The 22080-nt window shown below is 37.7% G+C and overlaps 1 protein-coding gene across 1 annotated transcript in view; it reads left to right on the forward strand.

Moving 5' to 3' along the window:
* Positions 1-22080, forward strand: part of MYO3A (myosin IIIA) — a 114183-nt gene that overhangs the window by 23969 nt on the left and 68134 nt on the right. The window contains 2 exon segments of the mRNA XM_042043160.1: positions 7126-7230; positions 7998-8097. Of these exon segments, the coding sequence (XP_041899094.1) occupies positions 7126-7230; positions 7998-8097 (205 nt within the window).

Genomic DNA, 22080 nt, shown 5'->3' on the forward strand with positions numbered 1-22080 from the left:
TTTATCAGGTCAATTATGTTTGAACAGACCAGATCTCTGTTGAAAAGCTGAAGATAGAAGGAAATTTGAGTGAAAAAGGCCCCAAAGTAGTTGCTTTCACTCACCTAAGAAAAGAAAGGATGGTAAAGATGGCAGCAGGGTAAAGATAATGGGCTTAGGGAGAGTATGCTTTAGCTGGCTTTGGGAACTGGTAGGTGCCTGCACTTAGGAAAAATAATGTAAAAATATAGGAAAGTGCCAGGGTAGCTGGCAGTTCTTTAAAGACATTAAAAACACAATAGCAAATTAGCTGTTGCAGAGAAAAATAGAAGCACAGTAAGAGACTAGTGATAATGCATTAGGGTCTGCTTCTTCTAATATTTCAGAATGCCTTCAAATAGGAGAAACAAAAATGCTCAGCTAAAGCATTTAGAGACAAGTTCAGAGGGTCTAATGTGGAGAGTGGTAAAGACAAGGTTACTAGAGAAATGAGATACAAGAATATTTAGTATATGTCTTTACAGTGAGGAAGAATAATGTCCTAGGAAAATACAGACCAATCTGCTTAACTTTGATACCCATAACAGATCCAGAACAAATTAATAGAAACCACTGTAGAACATGCAGAGCCCAGTAACGTGATAAGTGGTCAACTTGGACTGGGCCAGAACAAATTGTATTACTACAATGTAGTCTTTTAACAGGCTAACTGGTGTAACATGGAGAAAGCAATAGATGAATGTCTTTTGTAAGGATTTTATATGCTCCCCTGTGACATGCTTGTGAGGAAAATGTGGAAATACAGACATTTCACAAAAACAAAAAAGCAAATAACCTCTTTTTCACAAAACTGGACTTCAGGGCTGGGAAAATCTCAAGCAGGCATCTGCTTTTGGTCTGTTTCTATTCATTAATAACTTGAGTGATAAAAAAAAGTCCTCATAAAAATTTGAAGTGGATACCTAGTTTAATTAAAGTCAGATTGGGGAATAGCATCAGATTCACAGTTGTGACTAGGAGAGGGATGTATTTGAATCACAGAAAAGACATTCATTCAAAGTACTGCTGTCCATAGGAATAAAAAATGGGACATACCTGACCAGGCTGTTATTCTGCAGAAAGGGATTCTCTGTAAAGTGGAGATGATTGTGTTCTGTTCAGCTTTTCTCAGCTAAGACAAGACTTCCAAAGGAATTCTGTATGCACTTTGGGGCAAAATGTGAGACAAACATCAGTGGCAAATTGAAGGCAGTCTGAGTGGAGAAAATGTGGAGAATTTCAAAAGGTTACAACAACTAACCTTGTACAGCCTAAAAAAAGAGGGGAAAAAAAGAGACATATCATGATAGTAGTCTGGCAGGGATGGAAATAGAAAATAATGATAATTTATTATCATATACTGCTGAAAGGAAGGGCAAAACTAATACAGTTTTGTTGGAAGCAAAAAGGATTCAGATTGGATAGCAGGAAAAATGCTGTATCAGCCTAGAGAAACACAGAAACAGGCTACTTAGAAAGACTGGAATCTTCCTCAAGAGATTTTTAGGAGCAAGTTAGACATATATCTGAAAGTTCCAGGTCTCTACACAGTGCATATGGGGTGGACTAAGTGATTTCTTGAGGTCCCTTTTACTCCTCTGCTTCTGTAATTTTATGATGACAAAACAGCAACAACTAAGAGTCTTCTGTTCTTACAGCTATCAGTCTTGAAAGGAAGGTGCTGTCAGCTCAGAGACTGGCAGTGCTGCTTAGGAGAACAGGTCAGATTATTTATCTATTCTAAGAACAGGGGGAAAATAGAGATTAGTGCCTGTGATGCTTTTTAGCATTCTTGTGTGAGATAACATTAAAGTAAGGTTGGACTTTTTCATGAAGATAATTCATGCATGACATAAATTGTGCATATGTGATGTGCTGCCCAGTTATTTATGTCTGTAAAGACAGGGAAGGAAGTAATTGTAGTTGTCCCACTGTTTGCATCCAAGCTGCTGAAGTAAGATGAAAGCACCTTGACAACTGCTTGATGCAAGCAAACATTACCTGACAGCTTAGTACAGATGCATAAGTCAGGAGCACTTAGATGATTAAAGGCTGTAATGGCCCTCACAAAAGTGCAAGTGATAGCTTTCTTCAAAAGGGAGATGATACTGAATCTTTATTCAACAGGCATCAGAATCGAGAAGAGCTGAAGAGTAGAAATGTATAACTGGGTCAGAGTGACTAAGACCTAAAAAGAACATCTGCATGACTGTGATGTGATGGCAATTTTAAGTGACATTTCATGTGTTAGGATCATGCTTTTTAATATTTTTTTTCTGCAGATAGCTTAGCATACTAATAGCTCAATTACAGTAGCACATGGTTCTGGCAGATGGGTGGGTGGAGAACTGCATGTCATCCCAGTATGAGTCTTTGCCTTTTTGAGCGCCAGAAAATCATAAGGGAGGAGCCCTTTTCTACCACTGCAGAAGGTTCCTAAGCACCTCTTTTGATACAGCTATGCATGGCCATCAGAGCTACAGCTCTTTAAGGCAGATTTTTATATGAGTCAAGCTTTCTATTAAATCATTCTTTCGATTGGCTTAGGTACGCAAGATTTCTTTTGCTCTTTCCCACTCTTTCTGCTGTCTGAATATCCAGACCAGGAACCGAATTCAAAATTCATTAAATTCATATATTCTGAATCATATAAAAGTACAGCATGGAGGGAACCTTTGGAAGTTATTTGGTCCAGCCCCTTGCTCAAAGACTATTAACTGAAATGTTACAGATTTGTCTTTTCAATTCAAATTTGAATATTTCCAAGGATGGATATATCACAGACTCACTGTGTAATCTCTCCCAGTGCTTAACTGAGTGGGAAAATTTTTTGTTTATGTCCGGTAGGAATCTCCTGACTTGCAGTGGAGGATTGTTGCCTCTCATCCTTTGCTGTGTGACACTAGGAAGATTCTGTCTCTATCTTCTCCACCTAGTTGTAGGTAGCCTCAAGGGTTCAACTTACCTTCCTTTTAGTTGCTTGTTTTTGTACATAATATTTGCATTCTATCAATGCAGGCACTGAAAAAACTGCCAGTAAGGAAAATACCTCTAAATCACAAGGGAACAATAGAAAAAGTGACTAATACTAATTTGATGTAAATTGTTCATGTACAAAGTTCTGACATTTCTAAATTACTTCCCTGTGGGGTGATCACGAATATCTTCCCTTCCTGTGTCTCATAGGCTGGACATTCCAAGAGTCTGTCCCTTTAAGCTGACTGTATTCAAAGCTAAATGGGGGCTTCCATCTGATACAAACCACAAGAAATGCTTCTGTGTATGTAAGAGAGAATGGGTGTGAATGTATGGGAGAGAGAAACAGAGTTATGACCCTCTCCTCCCAGAAGAGGCCATGTCTCATGACAGGTGAAAGGCCATTTCATTTGGTGAGTTGCTTTGACCTTCAGGGTAGGGAGCAGCCCTGTGGCAGAGCTCAGACAGACACATAGCTTCTGCTGCATGACTGTGGCCCGAGTTCTCTGTGCATTTGTTGTTCTCTGCTTACAGTGCCTGTCATCAAGGTGTTCTGAGGAGATTTTACCAAATGCTGTAGAGCAAATGACACAGATTGATCAGCCATTTGGTCATGTGAGTTCACAAGGTTTGCAACAAAATAATAGCTACCAGCACCTCCCTTCTCTAGATGCTTCACTGAAAACTAGAAAGATCTTTTTAAAAAATTATCTCTGTTGCCTTCATGATTTCTTGTCATCCAAGCATTTCAGTTGGCTTAACTCAAACTGAGCAGCTTTGGTAAGAGGCTACACAGTGTTTCTACTGTGGACAGCATGCTACTGAGAAGCAGCAATCATAATTATAAGCTGCAATATTTAACAACACCCCAGGAAACTTCCTGTCTAGCATAATAACTAACTGCTAAATAATGTTTATCCCATAGTCTCTCATTAAAGGACTGTATGACTCAAGGTTATGTGATTTTTTTTTTTAAATGATTTAGGGTTTTTTACTCCTATAAGTTTCTATGGACTAGATTCTGATAAACATCCCCAAGGATAATTTATTTACCATCTGCTCAAATTCTCAAGCAAGCATGGTCCATCACTGTATTGGGCAGGAGTATCATAACTTTCTGTAGCTTCTTGTTTTGAAAGGGAAGAGAAGAGCCTGACTTTTTAGGACAGGGACTTTTTGAAGTGTTTATGATACCTTTGGATTGAGTACACATGCAACTTGCTACCCTGAGTCAAGAGAAAGAATCACCATTTCAACTTTAGTTATGTGCATAGTTTTAGGGACATGTGGCAGCTTCACCTGCAAAAAATGCACAGTTGAGATAGGAAATTAGAGCAGAGACAGCATTTTACCCATGACAGTAAAAATAGAACAGGCTAATACTAACCTGTGTCATCGTTGTCGTCATCATTCCCCCCTCCCACCCACACAGTGTAGAGCACACACATACAGTGTCTGCCATAATCTCCTTTTCTAATTGTAGTTGTATTCCAATAATCCCTTTTCCTCCTTATAGCTGCTTGTATTCTAATACCCAGCCTTTTTTCCCCCTCTCCCTCCTATGCTGGTGGTCTCAGAAAAATATTAATTGTCTGATGTAAGTAAAAGTACAGCTCTTTGACACAGAAGCAGCAAAAGAAAAGTGGCCCTGTGTGTGTGTGCAAGAACCTGTGTCTATATCATCCTCAGCTGAACTCTGTTTAAGCAGCCACCCTGCCTTGGGAGTTGGCAGAGAGTTTCCGTGCTGGTATGGCTGACTTCTGGGTTCTTTATTTCAAGACTTGTTTAGCTGAGCTTTTGCATACCCATGTTAAGGTTTTGTTTGGTCTAAAATAATCACAGTTTTAATATCTTACATTACCTGATATTTTAAGTAGGTGTTATCTTATAATGCAGGTATTTATCTCATAACAAGGATTTATATCTTATGAGAGTAGTAGAAAAATTAGTTAGACCAGCATATTAAAGGAAGTAAAAATTAACATTGCTGACCCAGGCAAATAAATTCATTATTGGCTTCACTGCCTAAACATTAGAGGGTGATTTCTGAGGTGTAGTTTCTCCCTTCTTCTGCCTACAAAAAGAATATATTCATTTTCTTTATGTTGAACAGGCATACAGCTCTGTAAAGAAAACAGATCCATCTGTAAGAAGCAAAATATTATATCTCATATTATGAGATAATGAAGAAAAATAGTTTGAAGAATATTGTATGTGTAATGTATTTCACAGTTGGTTTGTTACTTCTCAGACAGTTTCAGTGCCCTGAATTCAAGTGCATTAAATTAACCAGGATTATTGTCATAATCCATTTGGTTTGATTAAATATGTCAGTGATGTGCCAAAGTTAAAATGATGGAAACCCTGAAAAGATAATGTCATTGTAAAAAAATAACTAACTTGAAAATGTCGGTGTAGAAGACAGACCAGCATGGCTAATGACAGTAAATGAAATCCTGCTTGGGAATCTGATCCTTATCCAGCAAAGCATTTAATCCCATCATTTAAGCATATGAGTTCTTCCCTCTCTAAGCATGCATATTGTCCCACTTAGGTAAGGGTGAGGTTAAGTGAGTTCCAAGACTGTTGCCATAGAGCTCAGCCTCTGTCAGACCAGAGCCCTTGCTGACCTGATGGGAGACACATCTTGCAACAAGAGTTATGTATTGAATGGCATTTCTGGAGGCATTCTTGTGGTGCAAGTTCAGTGCAGCCTAGGGGTTTCAAAGATAATGAGAGAATTATTGTTCTGTTTGTGTAAAAAGGGATAGAAAATGCTTTATATGGTAAGGTGCAAGTCTTTTTTTAATTGCAGCACAGAAAAAAATGTAGGGATATAGAAGAACAGATGAAAAATATACATACACAAAAGAATCTGACGTCTAGAATTCTGCAGTTGAAAGGTTTTACTGGTAAATTATGCCTTTGATTTGAATATACTTCAAAAGTAGTGAAAAGGAATTACTGTTTTGTGCTGCATTGTTAAAATACCTTACATGGGTATTTAATTTCATGTGAAAAGCTACTGGATGATGATACTGTATAAGAATTGAAGTTTATTTTACTGTTCTATTGGAAGCAGCTACCCCTTTGTAGAGACAATGGCTCTTCAATCAATGAGTATTGTCAGGTGCATTATGGATAGTTTAAGGGCTTAAGTGCTAATTTCATCTTTGCAGACGTGTAACTCCTACAGTAGTAGGTACTCCCTAACATTACATTGTTACTTCTTCCTGCAGAAAAATTGTAAGTGATAAAAATGAACATATGAAGTACTGCAGTCTAAACTAACCTGCTGGTAATGTGTGCTCACTATTGTTTTTAGAGAGCAGTGCCAGGTCTCTTCTTCCCACGTGTATGGGACAGGACAGGGGTTTGCAGGAGTCTGGCTGGACTCTCTCCTCTGGAGAGTGAGGGAAGATTGTCCAGACCGGATAGTGGCTCTGCACCTGGAACAAGGAGCTGACAGGGTTGATGCAACAAGGGCTATAATTAGTCTTACACCCATGGCACACCTTGTTTCAGTGGAAGACCTTTCTTTCCACAGTGCTTTCATCATATTCCACAATACCCATGCCTTGTGTATCACACCTTCCTATGCTAGGAATTAAGTGCTGCTTGGCAAAAAGGGCAGCTTTACTGTTGGAAGATTTCATGTTAGGGAAATTTCTCTGCTGCCTGTCTTCTGAAGCCTTAAATCCATTTTATACTGTACATATCTTTTGTACCTGAGAATTGGTGTTGTAATAATGTGCAGGTGGTGAGTTGCACATGATGAATATAAGAAGCAATTAGTATGCCCCACAAAATATGCTTTCACAGCTAATTTATTGCACTGTAATCAACTTCTGTTTCAGTGAAAAGCAATCATGGATGCAGGAAAACAAAGAGATAGACTACTGTACTTGTGTTTGGGCAAGAAGAATTAAATGCAGAAAGTAGTGAAAAATAATTGGCAAAAATTGCTGTGTAAGTTGTTTGTATAAATGGTAGACTTAAGGACAAATTTGTGGTTTGTCAGTTTAGTAGAATCTCATTTGGCTACAGATACAAAAAAATACTGAAAGTGAAAACCAGGTGGCTACTCCAACACTCCCTAATTCCTTTTTATATTCCTCTTGTGTTTTGTAGCTGTGCAATGGTGGATCTGTGACTGATCTTGTGAAAGGATTTCTGAAGAGAGGCGAAAGGATGAATGAACTTATAATTGCCTACATTTTACGAGAAGCTCTGATGGTAAGTAAGATAAGCTTTCAATGAAAGGATAGTCAATATTCGACTCATACTTTTCTAAAATTAATGAAGATCATGTCCCCACTAACACAGCTCACTATCTTGTATTATAGCAGTGTTTAATGAAATCAAGGCAATGTTTGATTAGGATAGTTCTTTTTAAGCAAGCAAGGTAAATAGCATTTAATCTGTTTGTTTCACTATTAAGGGAATGAAAATTGATTCCTGACCATTGATCAATTTTCTTAGTAAATACAGTTCAGCATCAAAACTGCTTTTCTTTTAAGATAGCAGAAATATCATCAAAATACTGTTCAGCTTTCAATGTCTGTATCCAAACTATTTTTATAGTAAAACGATCCACATATCTAGCATATTCAAACCCTGCTACAAGAATTTGGTTTTGCTCATTAGGATCAAATGTATTTATCATTTCCTTATAACTGAAATTTAATTTTCTCCGGTGGAATTTAGGTCTTAGTAGTTTTCTTTGAGTTTATGCTCTAAAGGTATTATATATAGGTTTACAGTGATATTTTTCTGCTTTCATCTTAAAATTTCTATTTGACATAAAGTGTGGCAATTAAAAAATAGCTTTTCCTTGTCATGTGGCAAGTGGTTTTGCAGTAAGAATGACATCCCTGTGGTTTTGGATTTAAAAAAATCTTTTAAATATTTTTCATACCTTTCTTCTACCTTGTTGTTTCTGCAAATGTAATACAGAGGACAGAGCTGTTGTTAAAAGTTCATGTTTGCATCTTGCCTTCCAGGGACTTCAGCACTTGCATGAAAACAAAACTATCCACCGTGATATTAAGGGAAATAATATCCTTTTGACCACTGAAGGAGGAGTCAAGCTTGTGGATTTTGGTATGTTATGTTTACTAATATATACCCTGTTTTACAGATGAAGTATGGAAAATAAAATAGAGCAAACAAACCAGAAAATATTAACTGTGTTAATTTTTTTTTAAGTTTTTGGGTTCTTCATTAAAAATCACTTGGATTACCAAAGTTACTTTTTTTAACTTGATAGAAATTTTAGTAATTTTGGTAGTGCTGTTTCAATAGCATGGCTAAAAACCAGAAATTATAGGATGGTTGTGGTAAGTGCCAAATGCTTTGAGGCACAGAGTAAGTGAAATGGCGAAGTGAGTAAATAGGATTCAAAATAAGGTTGGTGTTTAGTTCCTCCAGGAACTGTGCAATGATTCAGTGAAATTAGGACCTGATAGGAAAACACTTCATGTTTTATATGAGAGCATTATCTAGTAAGCTAGATATTGTAAAGAATGGGAAAGCTCCACCTCAGACACATATACTTCATTAATTTGATTTAAAACAAAGCAAGAGATACTTGAAGACAGTAGAGGGAGAAATATTGTATAGGTAATCCCCACTTTCTAAAGTCTGGGAAGACTTTAGAAATCTAAATCTAAGAATCGGCATTGAAAAGGTCAGTTGAAGTCTGTTAGGGCTAAAGTGACTCTTGAATGCTCTCATCTTTGGTGTCACCACCAAAAGGGAAGAGGAGAGACACGGGTAAGTGGATGCAACCTGTTATTTATCAGCCATACCACAGTGATTTGCCTTAAAAGTTATTGTTGTTTTATATGAGGGGTATAAAAATTTGCAATGCTTGTTGTTATGAACCATTATCTTCAGGTAGAACACTGTCTTCTTATGTTAAAATTAAATTTATTGGTCACTATTTCACAGCACAGCAGACAACTGTTAATATTTTTAATTCAGCAGATGGAAAATCTTTATTTTTCCTTTAACCTCCTATTTTGTTAATTATATTGATTCAATTGATACATAACAATTGTTTAAACTAACCATGGGATTTTAACTCTCTTTAGTATAGTATCTTCCTGCCAGTAGATTGTATTTATGGAACTCTCATGACTTCACACACAAAATCCCCACAACTGTTAGGGTTAGTAATTCTTCTATAATTTCACATATTTCTTTTATATTCCTCAGACAAAATCTTCCATTGAAAAATTTTCATACTTCCTAAATCATTTGCCATACACTTTCTAGTATTTTCTGATAGTCTGGAAGTTTAATGTGGGGCAAAAAACAGTATTTTAATGTGTTGTGGATACTAATTTTTTAAGGTGCTGGAGGCAATTAGAGGATCAATACTTCTGAAAATTAATTCACTTATGCAGATGTCAAAACATTCAAGCTGTAGGGATGAGGGCCTGAATTCTTTATTCCCCAGTAACTACAATCTACTGATAAGGCTGTAATTGAAAAATAGTCTTAAATTCTTGTGGGAGAATTGTGATGCCAAAATACAGATTAGACCATGCACAAGAAATACGTATACACACATTTTTGTGGGCTCAAAACTGTGGGACTGTAACAACTGCAGTCCTCCTCTCAAAGGAATATATAAATGGCACTTTAACTTAGGAGTAGATTGCAGAGATGGCTTCCCCCCCCCTCCCCAAGAAGAAAATCTGAAGCCAACAATGAGTAGTTTTAAATGGAATCAATTTATAGGCTTCCTAAAATCATCATGGAAGATGTACCATTCACCATTCAGGCTGCTGCTTAAAGAATTCAGCTGGGATTTGTGAGATTTATGTCTTCTACTTAAGGGGATTTAATCCCACATTAATCAGATTCCAAGATCATTTTTTAGCCAGGAATGTGAGTTGATGAAAATCTCTCATGTTGGTATTGCTACAGACTGTTGTACATAAACATTTATTGTATCAGGGACTTAAACTCAGCCATCTTTTATTATACAGGCCTCTAAAATTGACAGGCTACAGAGTAAGATAGACACAGAGGCGCAGTGTCCTTTTCACCCAGTAAATACTCAGAGGAAGCAAAATTTTTGGTTTAGACTGAACCAATTATTACATGGGGCCAAACAAACACAAAAAATCCCAACCCAAATATTCACATCACCCTTTGTAGTATGCACACAGCTCTTCTGTGTGGAGAGGGGAATAGAGGCCTCCAAGGACTCCTTCAACCACTGAACACACATAACCAGGGAAGTGAGCCCTTCCCAAGATAATTTTATCTACACCTTCTCCTGCATGCTGGATGCTGATGAGATGTTCCTGAAGAAGCCTTTGCTGTCCTCCCCTGATACTATTTATGGTTGTTTTCTTCTAAACATAAACGCTGTGTCTGAAAGATGGGCTTGTGAAGTGCCTTATGGAACACAAAACTAGAAAAAGACCTATTCTCAGTCTGTGTGCATTGTGCAATTATTTAATTTGTATTTGTGCTTTTTTTGTCCTTTTTTAATAATACATTTAGGAACTTTTTAAGAGTCATAAGTGAAAAAACAGTCAACTTTCAGTGAATTGAATCAGTTTTGAAAAAGGGTTTTTTTCCTTCATTGCTTTAGTACACTTTGAACTCAGTGTTCAGTGTTCTGCCATGGTGAGTCCTTCCTTGCACAGTGGTACCAACTTTTCAGAAGCTGCATTTTGTAACACAGTTTATACACATTGCTTTGTAGTCATTGTATCATAGGTATTTATGTATGCTGGGACCATAGTTTCTGAACGCTGCACAGTCTGTAATGGATAACCTTCACAACACCCTTATGGAGAAGTAAATTGCTTTAATTCCCAGTTAACAGCTGGGGATCTGAAACTTTGAGAGACTGGATTGCTTGAGGTGGCACAGAAAATGTAGGGAAAAGCTCTTCCAAAATCCAGGCTAACTCCCTGAACTGTTTGCCATTCTAGAGGTACTGACAGTTAAAGAGATAGACTTTGAAAGAATACCACAGCCCCACAGCCATGCTTCACTCAGACTGCTTTGAAGAGTGACATTTTTGCTTTCCCTTAAAATTCTGCTGTAATATTCTTAATCACCCCAGTCAAACTCTCATATCTAAGAAACACCCAATCCCAGTATAGATTAATGATGAAATCAAGTCCAATACCAAAAGGAAGCCTAAAAGAAGGTTGGAGAAAGACTATTTACAAGAGCATATAGGGACAGGACAAGGAGAAATGGCTTCAAACTGAAAAAGAATAAGTTTAGATTCAATATTAGAAAAAAAAGTCTTTACAGTGAAGCTGGTGAGGCACTGGAGCAGTTTGCCCAGAGAAGTTGTGGATGCCCCATCCCTGGAAGTGTTCAAAGCCAGGTTGGATGGGCCTCTGAGAAAGCTGGTCTAGTGAACAGTGTGGCTGCCCATAGCAGATGAGTTTGAACTACATGATCTTTAAGGTCCCTTCCAACCTAGGCCATTCTGTGATTCTGTAACATCCCACAGTAATGCTTCTGGAGCTCAACTGCTTATCAAGGAGCTGCCAGATTAGTTTAAACTGTCCAAGCCACAAAAATTTTGAAATACTGTTACCAGGGATGCATCCTCTTGCCTCACATCCATCCAGTATGATAGTTTAGATCAGCAGAGATAAACAAATTAATTTTTATTTTCTACAGATAATGAGTAGCAGTCAAGGGGATGTACTGACAGTGTCCACTGATCACAGATTCAGTCTCTAAAGTCATTAAACTTCTAAATACACTAATAGTCCATACTTTCTTTGTAAGAGAAGGCTGACTGAAGGCAGTTTCACTACCTGAACATTTGTGGGAATTAGCTGTTAAGCTGTTCTGATAGAAAACCTTTAGGGTAGGACATATGCCTGAGAATTGCAGCAATTAGGCTCCAAGCAAGGAATATCCTCTACCACATCATATAGTTATGTTATATTCAAGTGTAGCTGCTATGTCTTCAGTGTAAGATAGAGATTTGATAGCAAAATATACATTTACATTAAATTCCCTGCAGCACTTTAAAGAGTGACTGCTATGTAATCTGTTGTATAAAAAGAACTGGAGGCAAGCAAGGTGTGAATTAAATTCCTTTTTGATAAATATTCCCAATTATATTCACAGTTTCTTATTAGTGTTCTGGGAAGAATGTTTTTACATCTGTTTCAGAACTCAGCACCCAGCAGATTGATGTTAAAAGACAGATTTCAAATTAAATTTTAGCCTCTAAAAGTGCAGAAAATTAATTTAATGAAATTTAAAGAAATTAATTTGATGCCAGATAGGTTTTGAAAGTCATGTGACATATTTATCTGCAACCTTTGCTGCCTAAATATCTGTCAGTATGTGATCTTTTTTCATCAGTTAAAAAGCTGGCCTGAAGTCACTTGAACACATAGCACACTTCACCTGTAGTAAAAATTCATATACTCATCTGCATCTCATAATGTGTAACCAATTTCATGGGATGCTGAGGGTATAACATATGCTTCTGCTGACAAATACTTGCTTCTTTGAACAGTCCCTCTCAATTCAGTTTCTTTTCTTGAAATCAGATGCTGCACAGAGCCTTTCATGTATTAATGTCAATCTAAGGCACAGTTCTATAATGTGCTATTTCAAAATGGGAGAAAAGGAACTTAGATTTATTATTATTATTATTTTAACTTTGATGTGAAAAAGTCCAAATGACATGTCATTTTGAAAGGTTTTAAATTATTTCTGAAACCCCCTGCCATTTCAGTGCTTCTGGGAGCTAGAAAGCCAGAGCTTTTCATACTTAAGTGTTTTCGAACAAAGAGGATCCTAGAGGACACAACTCCCTATCAGCAAACTTGACATGTTGCTCATGTCTCAGAAGCCATCGAGGAAAGAACCATTTTTCCTCTAAAAGTTTTGAAACACCTATGGTCGCATGGCAAGTGATTCTTGTAGCTAAAAAGGGGAGACTGTAATGCTGATGGAAAATTTCTCTTTAGCTATGTTTTGGAGGGTTGACCTTTAGGCTGATAGTCTTGACCAAGAGCACAGGTAGCTCATACTTCTTCAGGACTACTGAAACCTGCTCTCCCAGACTGGAAATATCTCAGGACAAGCAGCTGTTGCCTTGGAAATGTCCAGAAAAATTATAAATTATACTCCTCAACTTAGGAAATGCATATTTTTCCAGCAGCTCTGTTTATTTCTGAAGGCCATGCCTGTCTATGCATCAAACATACTTTCATACCACATGTAGTTAGACTTTTGCTGTTATTACCAGGAAAGGTCATTGGGAAAAAAAGTGAGACATCTAGATGGATATTAGAAATATTCAAGTACCCATAAGGAAAATAAAATGTGGGCATTCATTAAATCTTTAGAATTCAAGCCTACTTCTAGCTACAAGAGATCCCATGATTCCCCATAGTTTGTCCTATGTAACTGTGGGGAAGGGGATATTGAAAAGGGTTGGCACTGTCCATTTTCAGTTTCTTCTTAGGCACTTTGCTAATAGTACCTAAAACTCTCCATCATTAGATGCTCTGGATAAGCAATACATAGGAAAGATCTTTGTTTTTTAATATGTAAAGCAGGTTCCAGTGGAAAACATGGGAAAAAGGTAATGCAGCCTCACTGCTTCTGGCAGATGGTGGAAAAATACAAGCTGTGTTGCTGCAGTTAATAGAATAATGTCTTCAAGTGTTCCTTTAGCACTGTGGATAAATAGGTTGCATAATTAAAACATATATTGTAATATTAATAGAATATATAGTGAAGGTAGGGTGATTTTTTTACTTTAAACATGCTTAGTTTGCATTTTTCTGCTTTTGTGTCAGTGTTGGGTGTAGAAGTTTTATGTGAATATTGTCTTGGCATTCCAAATGCAGTTTCAGATATCCCACTTTGCATATAGCTAGTACAGTTTTATCATGGACAGTAGCCAGGAACAACTAGAGATTTAACCTGAGTACAACTCAATGGCGAAAAACTGAATTGGGAAAGGGAATATGTATTGCTCTATTTAGACATACTGGTATGGCTTTGTTTAATACTTGAACTATTGCAGTTTGGAAACTGCAGGTAGACAGAGGTCAGCTTTTGTGTTTGGAATGTAATTGGGTTATTATTTTCCTTTAAAGCTATTTCAAGTCTTTCCAAGTTAAGAAGAAAATAAATCTTAATACTGGTGTTTCAAGATGGTCTTATTATTATTATTCAAAATTGCAATTTGGTGAAACAATGGCAAGACTGTTTTGGTAGTGTATTTTTATATTCATTCTATGTTTACTTTAAAATATATACATAATTTCATTTGGGCAATAATAAATGAAACTATTAATTTCATAATTCAATTGAGTTATTAAAATTAATTTACTGGGGGGGGGTTTCCCCTAAAAAACAGTAATTCTGCCAACATTCTGTATTGTGTCTCAGTAGTGGTATACTACTTCTTCCTTACAAATTACAGACTGTTAGTAGTGCTTTACCACTACTAGTGATCAATAACAATTGATCAACATGCGTTATAATGCACAGGTGTTTTTGTTAAGTTTTGTTCCATGATATTTATGCCTTTTCTGATACAGAAGTATAGGACAAAATGTTTAAAATTCTGTGAATGTGCTAAATAGGTTGAATTTTTGAAGTGTAGCTGAGCCAGAAGCTGCTGTAATGACAAAGCAAGAGAAGTAAAATCAGTTACACTGTACAGCATGTCCAAAACAATGGGGACAATCTCCATGGAATAATGAGTCCATGGTACAACTGCATCTTGATAATTCCTGTATTTCTGGTGCATGAGGGAGCTTCCTGCTGGTCCTGTGGGGAAGAAAGCATCTGAAATCTCTGGTCAGAGGCTGGGGACGGAACCGCGGCACTGAGTGTCATCCTTTCACTCTGACACTTCACCGGCTCTCCTGTCATCTCGCTGTGACACAGTGCTTTGGCCATTCCTAACATGACCTAAATGACCATGAATAGCCTTGATAGATGCAGTTTGTTGGCTGATCACAGATCAACCTGGCAAGTGTCTGGGGCATGTGGCATTGAAGAGGCCAAGAAGGCTCCCAAGGACTGTGCTGAGATTGCACATGGCACAGATCGGGCTGCAATGGAGGGAGTCTAGAGCCACCTTGTGCTCAGAGAATAGGTTGAGTTGTGAGTGATCCAAGTTTGAGTGTTGGACCATTTCAGCCTCTGTCCTTTTTAATATGTATCATCATTCCCAGCTTTGCATGTCCTGCTGACATTGAAGAGGAGCTCAGCATGACCTTGAGTAGTGTTCCAAACGTCCGTCTATTACTTATTCCAGAGTAGTCAGAATATCCTATTTTGTCCTTCTGTACTTGCCCTGCATTGGCTATAAATGCTGTCTGAATCATTCTGCAAAAATTAAACAATTAATTAAAATAATTTAATTTGAAAGTATTCAAAAATAAAATAATTTTCTTTCTGCCCTTAGCTTACTTTAAGCAATGAGTCATAGCAAGACTTGTATTTGTCTTAGTCATTCTAGCATGCATCCATAATAAAGCTGTCTGCTTCACTGGTTCAGATCAAAACCAGGCTGTTATTGTGTTGTCATTTCTGTATACCATATAGCACGACATTCACCTGTTGCTGCTAAAATGCATCTACCGGGAGACTGTGGCAGAAGCCAATAAAAGTAAAAGACTTTGAAGAAAGCTTTCTTCATGAGCAGCTTGTCAAACTGCTTTGAACCCAATCAAAGTAATAATTCCAAATTTTTCAGCCCAGGGTGAGCAGGGATAAGATGGATTGCATTGACTTGAGCTGTGGAGCTTTTTCATTGTTGAATGTTTAATTCTTTGTTGAAGGCTTAGTCCTGAAAAAAAAAATTTTTTTTGGGGGGGCACGTTTGAATGAAAACCTTTGTGCTGTCCAGTAACAAAAAACAGAAATCATGTGGCCAAATGCTATATCCAGGATAAGCTGTTCACTTGGTCTTTCAAATATTTTCTTCTATTAATTCACATAAGGATGTCACTGGTGGCTTAAGCATTAAAGAAGCTTGACCCTGAAAGCTGGTGTTGGATGCCAGAGATACATGAAGTGAGAAAATAGTCCTTTTTGGCCAGCAAAGACTTCCACTTTGTTTTGTGATGGGTCACAAAATAGTCATCTCTTGAAGTTATTAAGAAATCCTCTGGTCTCATCTGTGTATAGTAAACCCCCATTCATTTTTTATGTGAACATTGAACCCGGTGACTTATTTGTACTGGAGTATTCCAGTCCTGAGGTATTTTAAATATTCTGCTCTATCAGCATAGGTGTTGCCAGTAACCCAGATTATCACAACAGAAAAACCATGTCACGGAACAATGAAAAGTCTCCAGTTTTGCCAGTCATATAGGGGCAAAAAAATGCTTTTTAGGTGTCAAAGTGGCAGTAAGTTTGAAATCTAAGGTATAAGGAAGGCAGCCTCTGAGAAGGAGGAATTTCCTCACCATCATACTGCACCAGATTGTGTGTAGCTGTACAAGTCCCTGAGGCTCTAGAGAAGACTAGTTCTCCTATCCAAGTACATCTGGCCAATTGTGCAACAGGACAACAAATGTTCCTGTGCATCCCTTTCAGGAAACCATATGAAGCCCCGAAGCATGAGATTTGATTAGAATCACTGGTGGTGTGATGCGCTGAACTGTCAGGAGCATGTGGAGGGGAGTCTGTGATCACCTGTTTTACTGGAGGCCCAGTCTTTAAAATGAAAGATCTTGGATTTCTTAAAGCAAGAAGTTGTATTAAACCCTTTTGTTTAAAAAAGATTACATATCTCACAAATGTAGTGAACATTCTGCCTTCTTTTAGAGCACTGTTTGTCATTTTATTATCAGTATGTACCTCGTAATGATTTACATTGTGTCAGATTTAGGATTTTAATTTTTTTCCTTGTATGCTTAAAAATGTCTTTTCTTTGTCTTTAATCCTCATGGTGAGTGAAAGCCACTGGACTTTCATTTCTTTGACATTCATTTATATCACCCTGTATTTGATAGTACAGATTATGTTTGTTATCCCCTTCTACTCCATGTCTCTTGGTTTTGTAGTAAATACCATAGATTTTTCATCTCCCAGGGAGTTTATATATATATGGTCTTCTTGAATACTAAGCTTTTGATCTTTCTGGGCCTTTTGGTTATCTTTTGGATATGCCTATTTCAGTTGAAAATTTGCATCTGCAGTGTGTGTTTTCCTGAGGGTTTGGGAAACACGTGTTTTCAATTGTAAAACACACTATTTACATCAAAATAATACAGAAAGATGGAGAATGGGGTGAAAAAGGACATGGAAAAGGTGGAGGCACTGAATCTCTTCTTTGCCACAGTCTTAACTTGTAATCCCTGAAACCAGTGGGGAAGTCTGGAGCAAGGCAAATGTACCTTCAGTAAAGGGGAATCAGGTTAGAGAGCATTTAAAAGAACTGGATGTACACAAGTCCGTGGGGTCTGTTGGGATGCACCCAAGGGTGCTGAGGGAACTGGCTGATGTCATTGCAAGATCACTGCCAATAATCTTTGAAACATCTTGGAGATTGGAGGAGGTTTCTTAAGCAATGAAGAAAATTATTTTCACTCCAATCTTCAAGAAAGGCAAGAAGGAAGATTCAGAGAACTACAGTCTGGTCAGACCCACATCTGATCTCCATCACAGAAGATGATGGAGCCAGTAATCCTGGAAATCATTTCTAAACATAGACAAGAAGGTGACTGGGAGTAGGCAGCATGGATTTATGAAAAGCAAGTCATGCTTCCTCATAACATAATGTAACACCTTTCAACATAAAATGCTGCTGGAAATTCTAATCTTTTCTATTTCTATGTTTTCTATTTCTTTATTTCCATCTTATTGGTCAGAACCTGATTTTTAGTTCTGGATTTAATTTGAGCCCTTATCAATGAGCAGAAGTTCTCAAGCATGCTTTTCTTGCAACAGCTCACACAGGAAAACTGTATTGTCTCTGTGCCCTATTCATTTAAAAGTTTACTTTTGGGGTCAGTTTATAATCGATAAGGAATTTTGAATATTGACATTGTTTCAAAAAGGTTCTGAAACGTCTCTTGTAAAGTCATCAAACCAACCACTTGTCCCCTTATTGTCTGTTAGTAACATTTTCTATAAAATATCTTTATGCTTTCTATTCATGATGAGTAACTAAACCTGGGAGAAGCTCTTTGATCTGCTTTTACAGTCTTAGTGGGGATGCCACTGCATGTGGTTTCATGTGGTTATATACCACATGTGTGTTGTGATGTTTGCCATTTGGACTACCAGAATTGCCTTGGTTTAATACTGTTCTTTCCCTGTTGTCTTTTGTCATTATGAAGTATGAAGGAATTGCATGATTGACGTTTTTCTTCTCATTTTGTATGCATTTCAGCTAATCTCTCTGAAATATTCTGTCTGGATATGTATCATTACACCAATACAACCTGAAAGAAGCAAAGAAATGAGTGCCAAGTGTATCAGCACTTACACAGGAATTGAGTTCTAACTCCACCACTGTTGTGAAGGAAGTAGCTACTTCCCAGTCTGCATCCTGACAAGAGTAGTAGCTTCTTCTCAAAATGAAGCTTAAGGTGCTAGTGGAAAACCATTAGGACCTGTTGCCTTCAGGTCTACTAAAAAAAGGTGGAATCGAGTGATTTATGAGAGACTGACTTCACACCTTCGGGCAAAGAGATGAGGAAGGAGAGGCCACTTTTTGCGTCACACAACATGGAACAGGAATGGCAAAACATACCTGCCAGTGGGCTTGAGGGGAATGCAGTGTAAAACCACTGCTGATTCACATCTGTTTCTCTAGGAGATTAAAAAAGCGTTGGGAAATAATTCAAAGCATTTTTGCCTGTTTAGATCTGCAGGGTTGACAGTGTGAGCAGGTTTTGGTCCACACACTACCTTGAGGAATGATGGAGTTACATGTTCTTAATCTACAGGAGGTCACAATGAGGATGTTTTGGTAGTGAAATGTACACTGAAGGCACAAATAAAGAAGGAAAAATAGCTAAAGGAGTGTAAGCCCTTGGGGGTAAGGTCAAGGTCATTATTTATGAATCCAGTCTCCCTGCTGTGTCCAATGTGAGATCACTGCAATTTACTAGAGCTCGCCATTCCCTCACTGGCATCAACCACTAATATGTGCGTACTTCTGTCACAGGACATCATCATAAAGTGATGCTGTACAGCCTCCCAGTTCAGATCAGAATGTTGTCTGCTCAGATTGGGCACTATAAGACAAGCCATTCCTAATAATAGGAACTTATTCTGCCCTGTTTTTCTTTTCTTGAATGCTAAGATCAGGCGTAGACAGCTTTACTTGCAATGTTATTTCAATATGCCCATTTTGGCAATGAAAACCTTGAATAATACTCGTAGTGTAGGTGTCCTGATTTTCAGTTTTTATTATTAAAATGGTGCCTGAAAAATTAAAAAGAAATGCAGCTATATGCACAATATTTTCTTTTTGTTGTGCATTGGTACTATTAATGCACATATTTATAAAACTCTTAGCTTTCATGAGAAAAAATAATTTGTGTGTAATAAAACACCATTTTATGACATATTTTATATTTTCTTAGGATAATATTTAGTTCATCTTGCAACAAAGGAGTAGTAAATGGGAAGGGGAGGAGCAAGATAATTTTGTTTGAAAATATATAAGTTTTAAAAAGCGGCCAGCCATATGCCTGACTGGTTACTGAAATGCTGGAAGAAATGTTACTAAGTGTGGAATTACATCATCTTTCCTCTATACACAGAAAAAGCCCAAAGAAATATCATTTGTCATAAGGCCTCCACTGCATAATCTGAAATGCCACTTTAGTGCTAAGAGCAAAAGGATTAAAAAAACCAACCAAACGAAAAGCACACAAAACCCCCAAGAGCCTAAAGAAAGTAGTGGTGAACAATTCAAATTAAATCAGTTTTTTACTGAAATAAAAGAACGGTGAGGAGGAAAAAATCTTCAGTTCATTTAATAATTACAGTTTGAAGAGGGAAAAAACCCGACAGTGAATAGATAGAGAAGATTGAACACATTAATGTACCTTTTGTATTTTGTTCCTTATCTCTACAGAAAGTTATGATTATTTATAAAATCTGACACTGAAATAATAAAAATATAGTTAGTGCCTTTCTTTGCCTGCAGATCTGAATCCCATTTCCTTGTCCAAGACTGCAAAAAAAAGAGCTATGCACAGGGGACTCCCACAACACGGAGGAAGGGAGAGTAGCCTCAGCTCCCTCCAAAATCAAGGACCTCACTTAATAATGTCTGTTGGCATCCCTGCAATGGTTTCAGACTTGAGGTGATGTGTGCTTACTAAATGACATGTTTTTCCGAGAGCTCAGAACAGCCACAGACTCTGTGAGCCGGAAGCTGGACCTCAGACAACTCCTTGAGATGGTAAAAACAAAGCCCCTGCTTAGCTGAGTTGAAGTAGGATTGATGGACTTTGAGCTAAGACTCACGTTGTCCTGCTTTACATGATGCATAACACTGTATTGGACTTTCTGCAGACATAAAGAGAGAAAAAGATCCGGCTTTTTCAAGGCTGGTTTAGACTAGAGGGAGGCAACCACAAAGGCAGTGGTTGCATTTATCTCAAAGGAACAGGCGGGGTCTTCCTTGCAGCCTTTATTTTCAGATGTTGTGTACATTTCTGTGAGAGCCAAATGCAGATATTCAGTGAATCAGAGCTGAACATGTAGCTTTGGAGTGAAAAAACAGATCAAGCTCTCCATGGTTTCTTAACTGCACTGAAAAAAACCCCCAAACTATCAAACCCTATCCAGACAGAGGTTTAGTTAATAGTCCCATTGGATAGTTAATGTGAAGTTCTCTTGTTATGAATTGTCTGCAGGCTTTTCAGGAGGAGAAGGTCAAACATTTTCAAACTAGACAATACAGAGCTGAAACTGGACAGTGGTGCTCGCTGGAGCTTCATGTGTTTCAGAAAAATGAGATGGAACTCACAGAGTGAAACTGAGTCTTTTTACATTTTAAAGAAAAAGCAGATGCATGTGGGAAGAAAAAATTGGTGAGCTCCAGTGTCAGTCAGACTGAGGCTGGAGCATGTATACGTAGAGCACAGGATCTTTCTGGCCATCCATGGCATCAGCTCTTCAAGAATATGCCTTTGGTGGACCTCAGTGTTGGCTATTATTCAAATCCGTAATAGTTTAGGGCATGCAAGCTGAGGGGCTGTTTTTCTCTATGTGTGGACTTCACAGTTAATTGTGACTCATAAATCCATAATGGTTTAGGGCATGCTGGCTAAGGGGCTGTTTTTCTCCATGTGTCGTACTGTCCCCTTTGCATGCACTAAGAGCTATTTCCAACCGATACACCCTTGTTTTGTAAGGAAGGAAACTGGTGGCAGGCTGCTCAGAATTGGGCTGTAGCCCACTTGAATTTCTAATATTTCAGTGTCTTTTAACTCAAAACTGCAAAGAATCTTTAAATTTCAGAGTTCACTTACCAACTCTTGGCCTGAAATAGTTAATTCCATAAACTAAAGCTCATATTGCAAAGCTGATTTACAGGATTGTTGCTTTGAGAATGTGCTTTGAGCATGGAGAGACTTCTGCTTTTGTAAGAATTTTTGAGGTTTCACTGTTTTGTTGTTTCTTTTTTATGGCAGAGGAGTTAAGAGATGAGTATAGGTATCTTTTATAGCATTAACATGAAATATATATATATGCGCATATATATATATATATATATATGTATGTATAAAATGAAATAGACATTTAGTGTCAGTACTGAGCATTAGAAGCTGTGGAAGGTACAGTACTCCTCCACCCCCCCTGAAGTCTTTTACTGCTGTCTTAAAACAGGATATAGAAAACCTGTAATTAACGTGTCAAAATATATGGAGTCAGATTACTAATCAAATGCTCATTTGGGACTGAGTCCCGGTCCTGCTGAAGCCACTGGAAACAAGGATGCGGAGAACCTCTGCTGAAGTGCTGGGCACCTTTCAGGACTGGGCCTCTCTTTCCAGACAACTGGGAAGATGTGTTTGAGATTCTCATGTGGAGAAGTTGTAGCATGACAAGATGAGGATGTCACCCTTCAGAAGG

Source organism: Corvus kubaryi, unplaced genomic scaffold, assembly GCF_017639235.1.
Source record: "Corvus kubaryi isolate FWS band 111438036 unplaced genomic scaffold, C.kubaryi_AGA036_p1.0 37398, whole genome shotgun sequence".
NCBI lineage: Eukaryota > Metazoa > Chordata > Aves > Passeriformes > Corvidae > Corvus > Corvus kubaryi.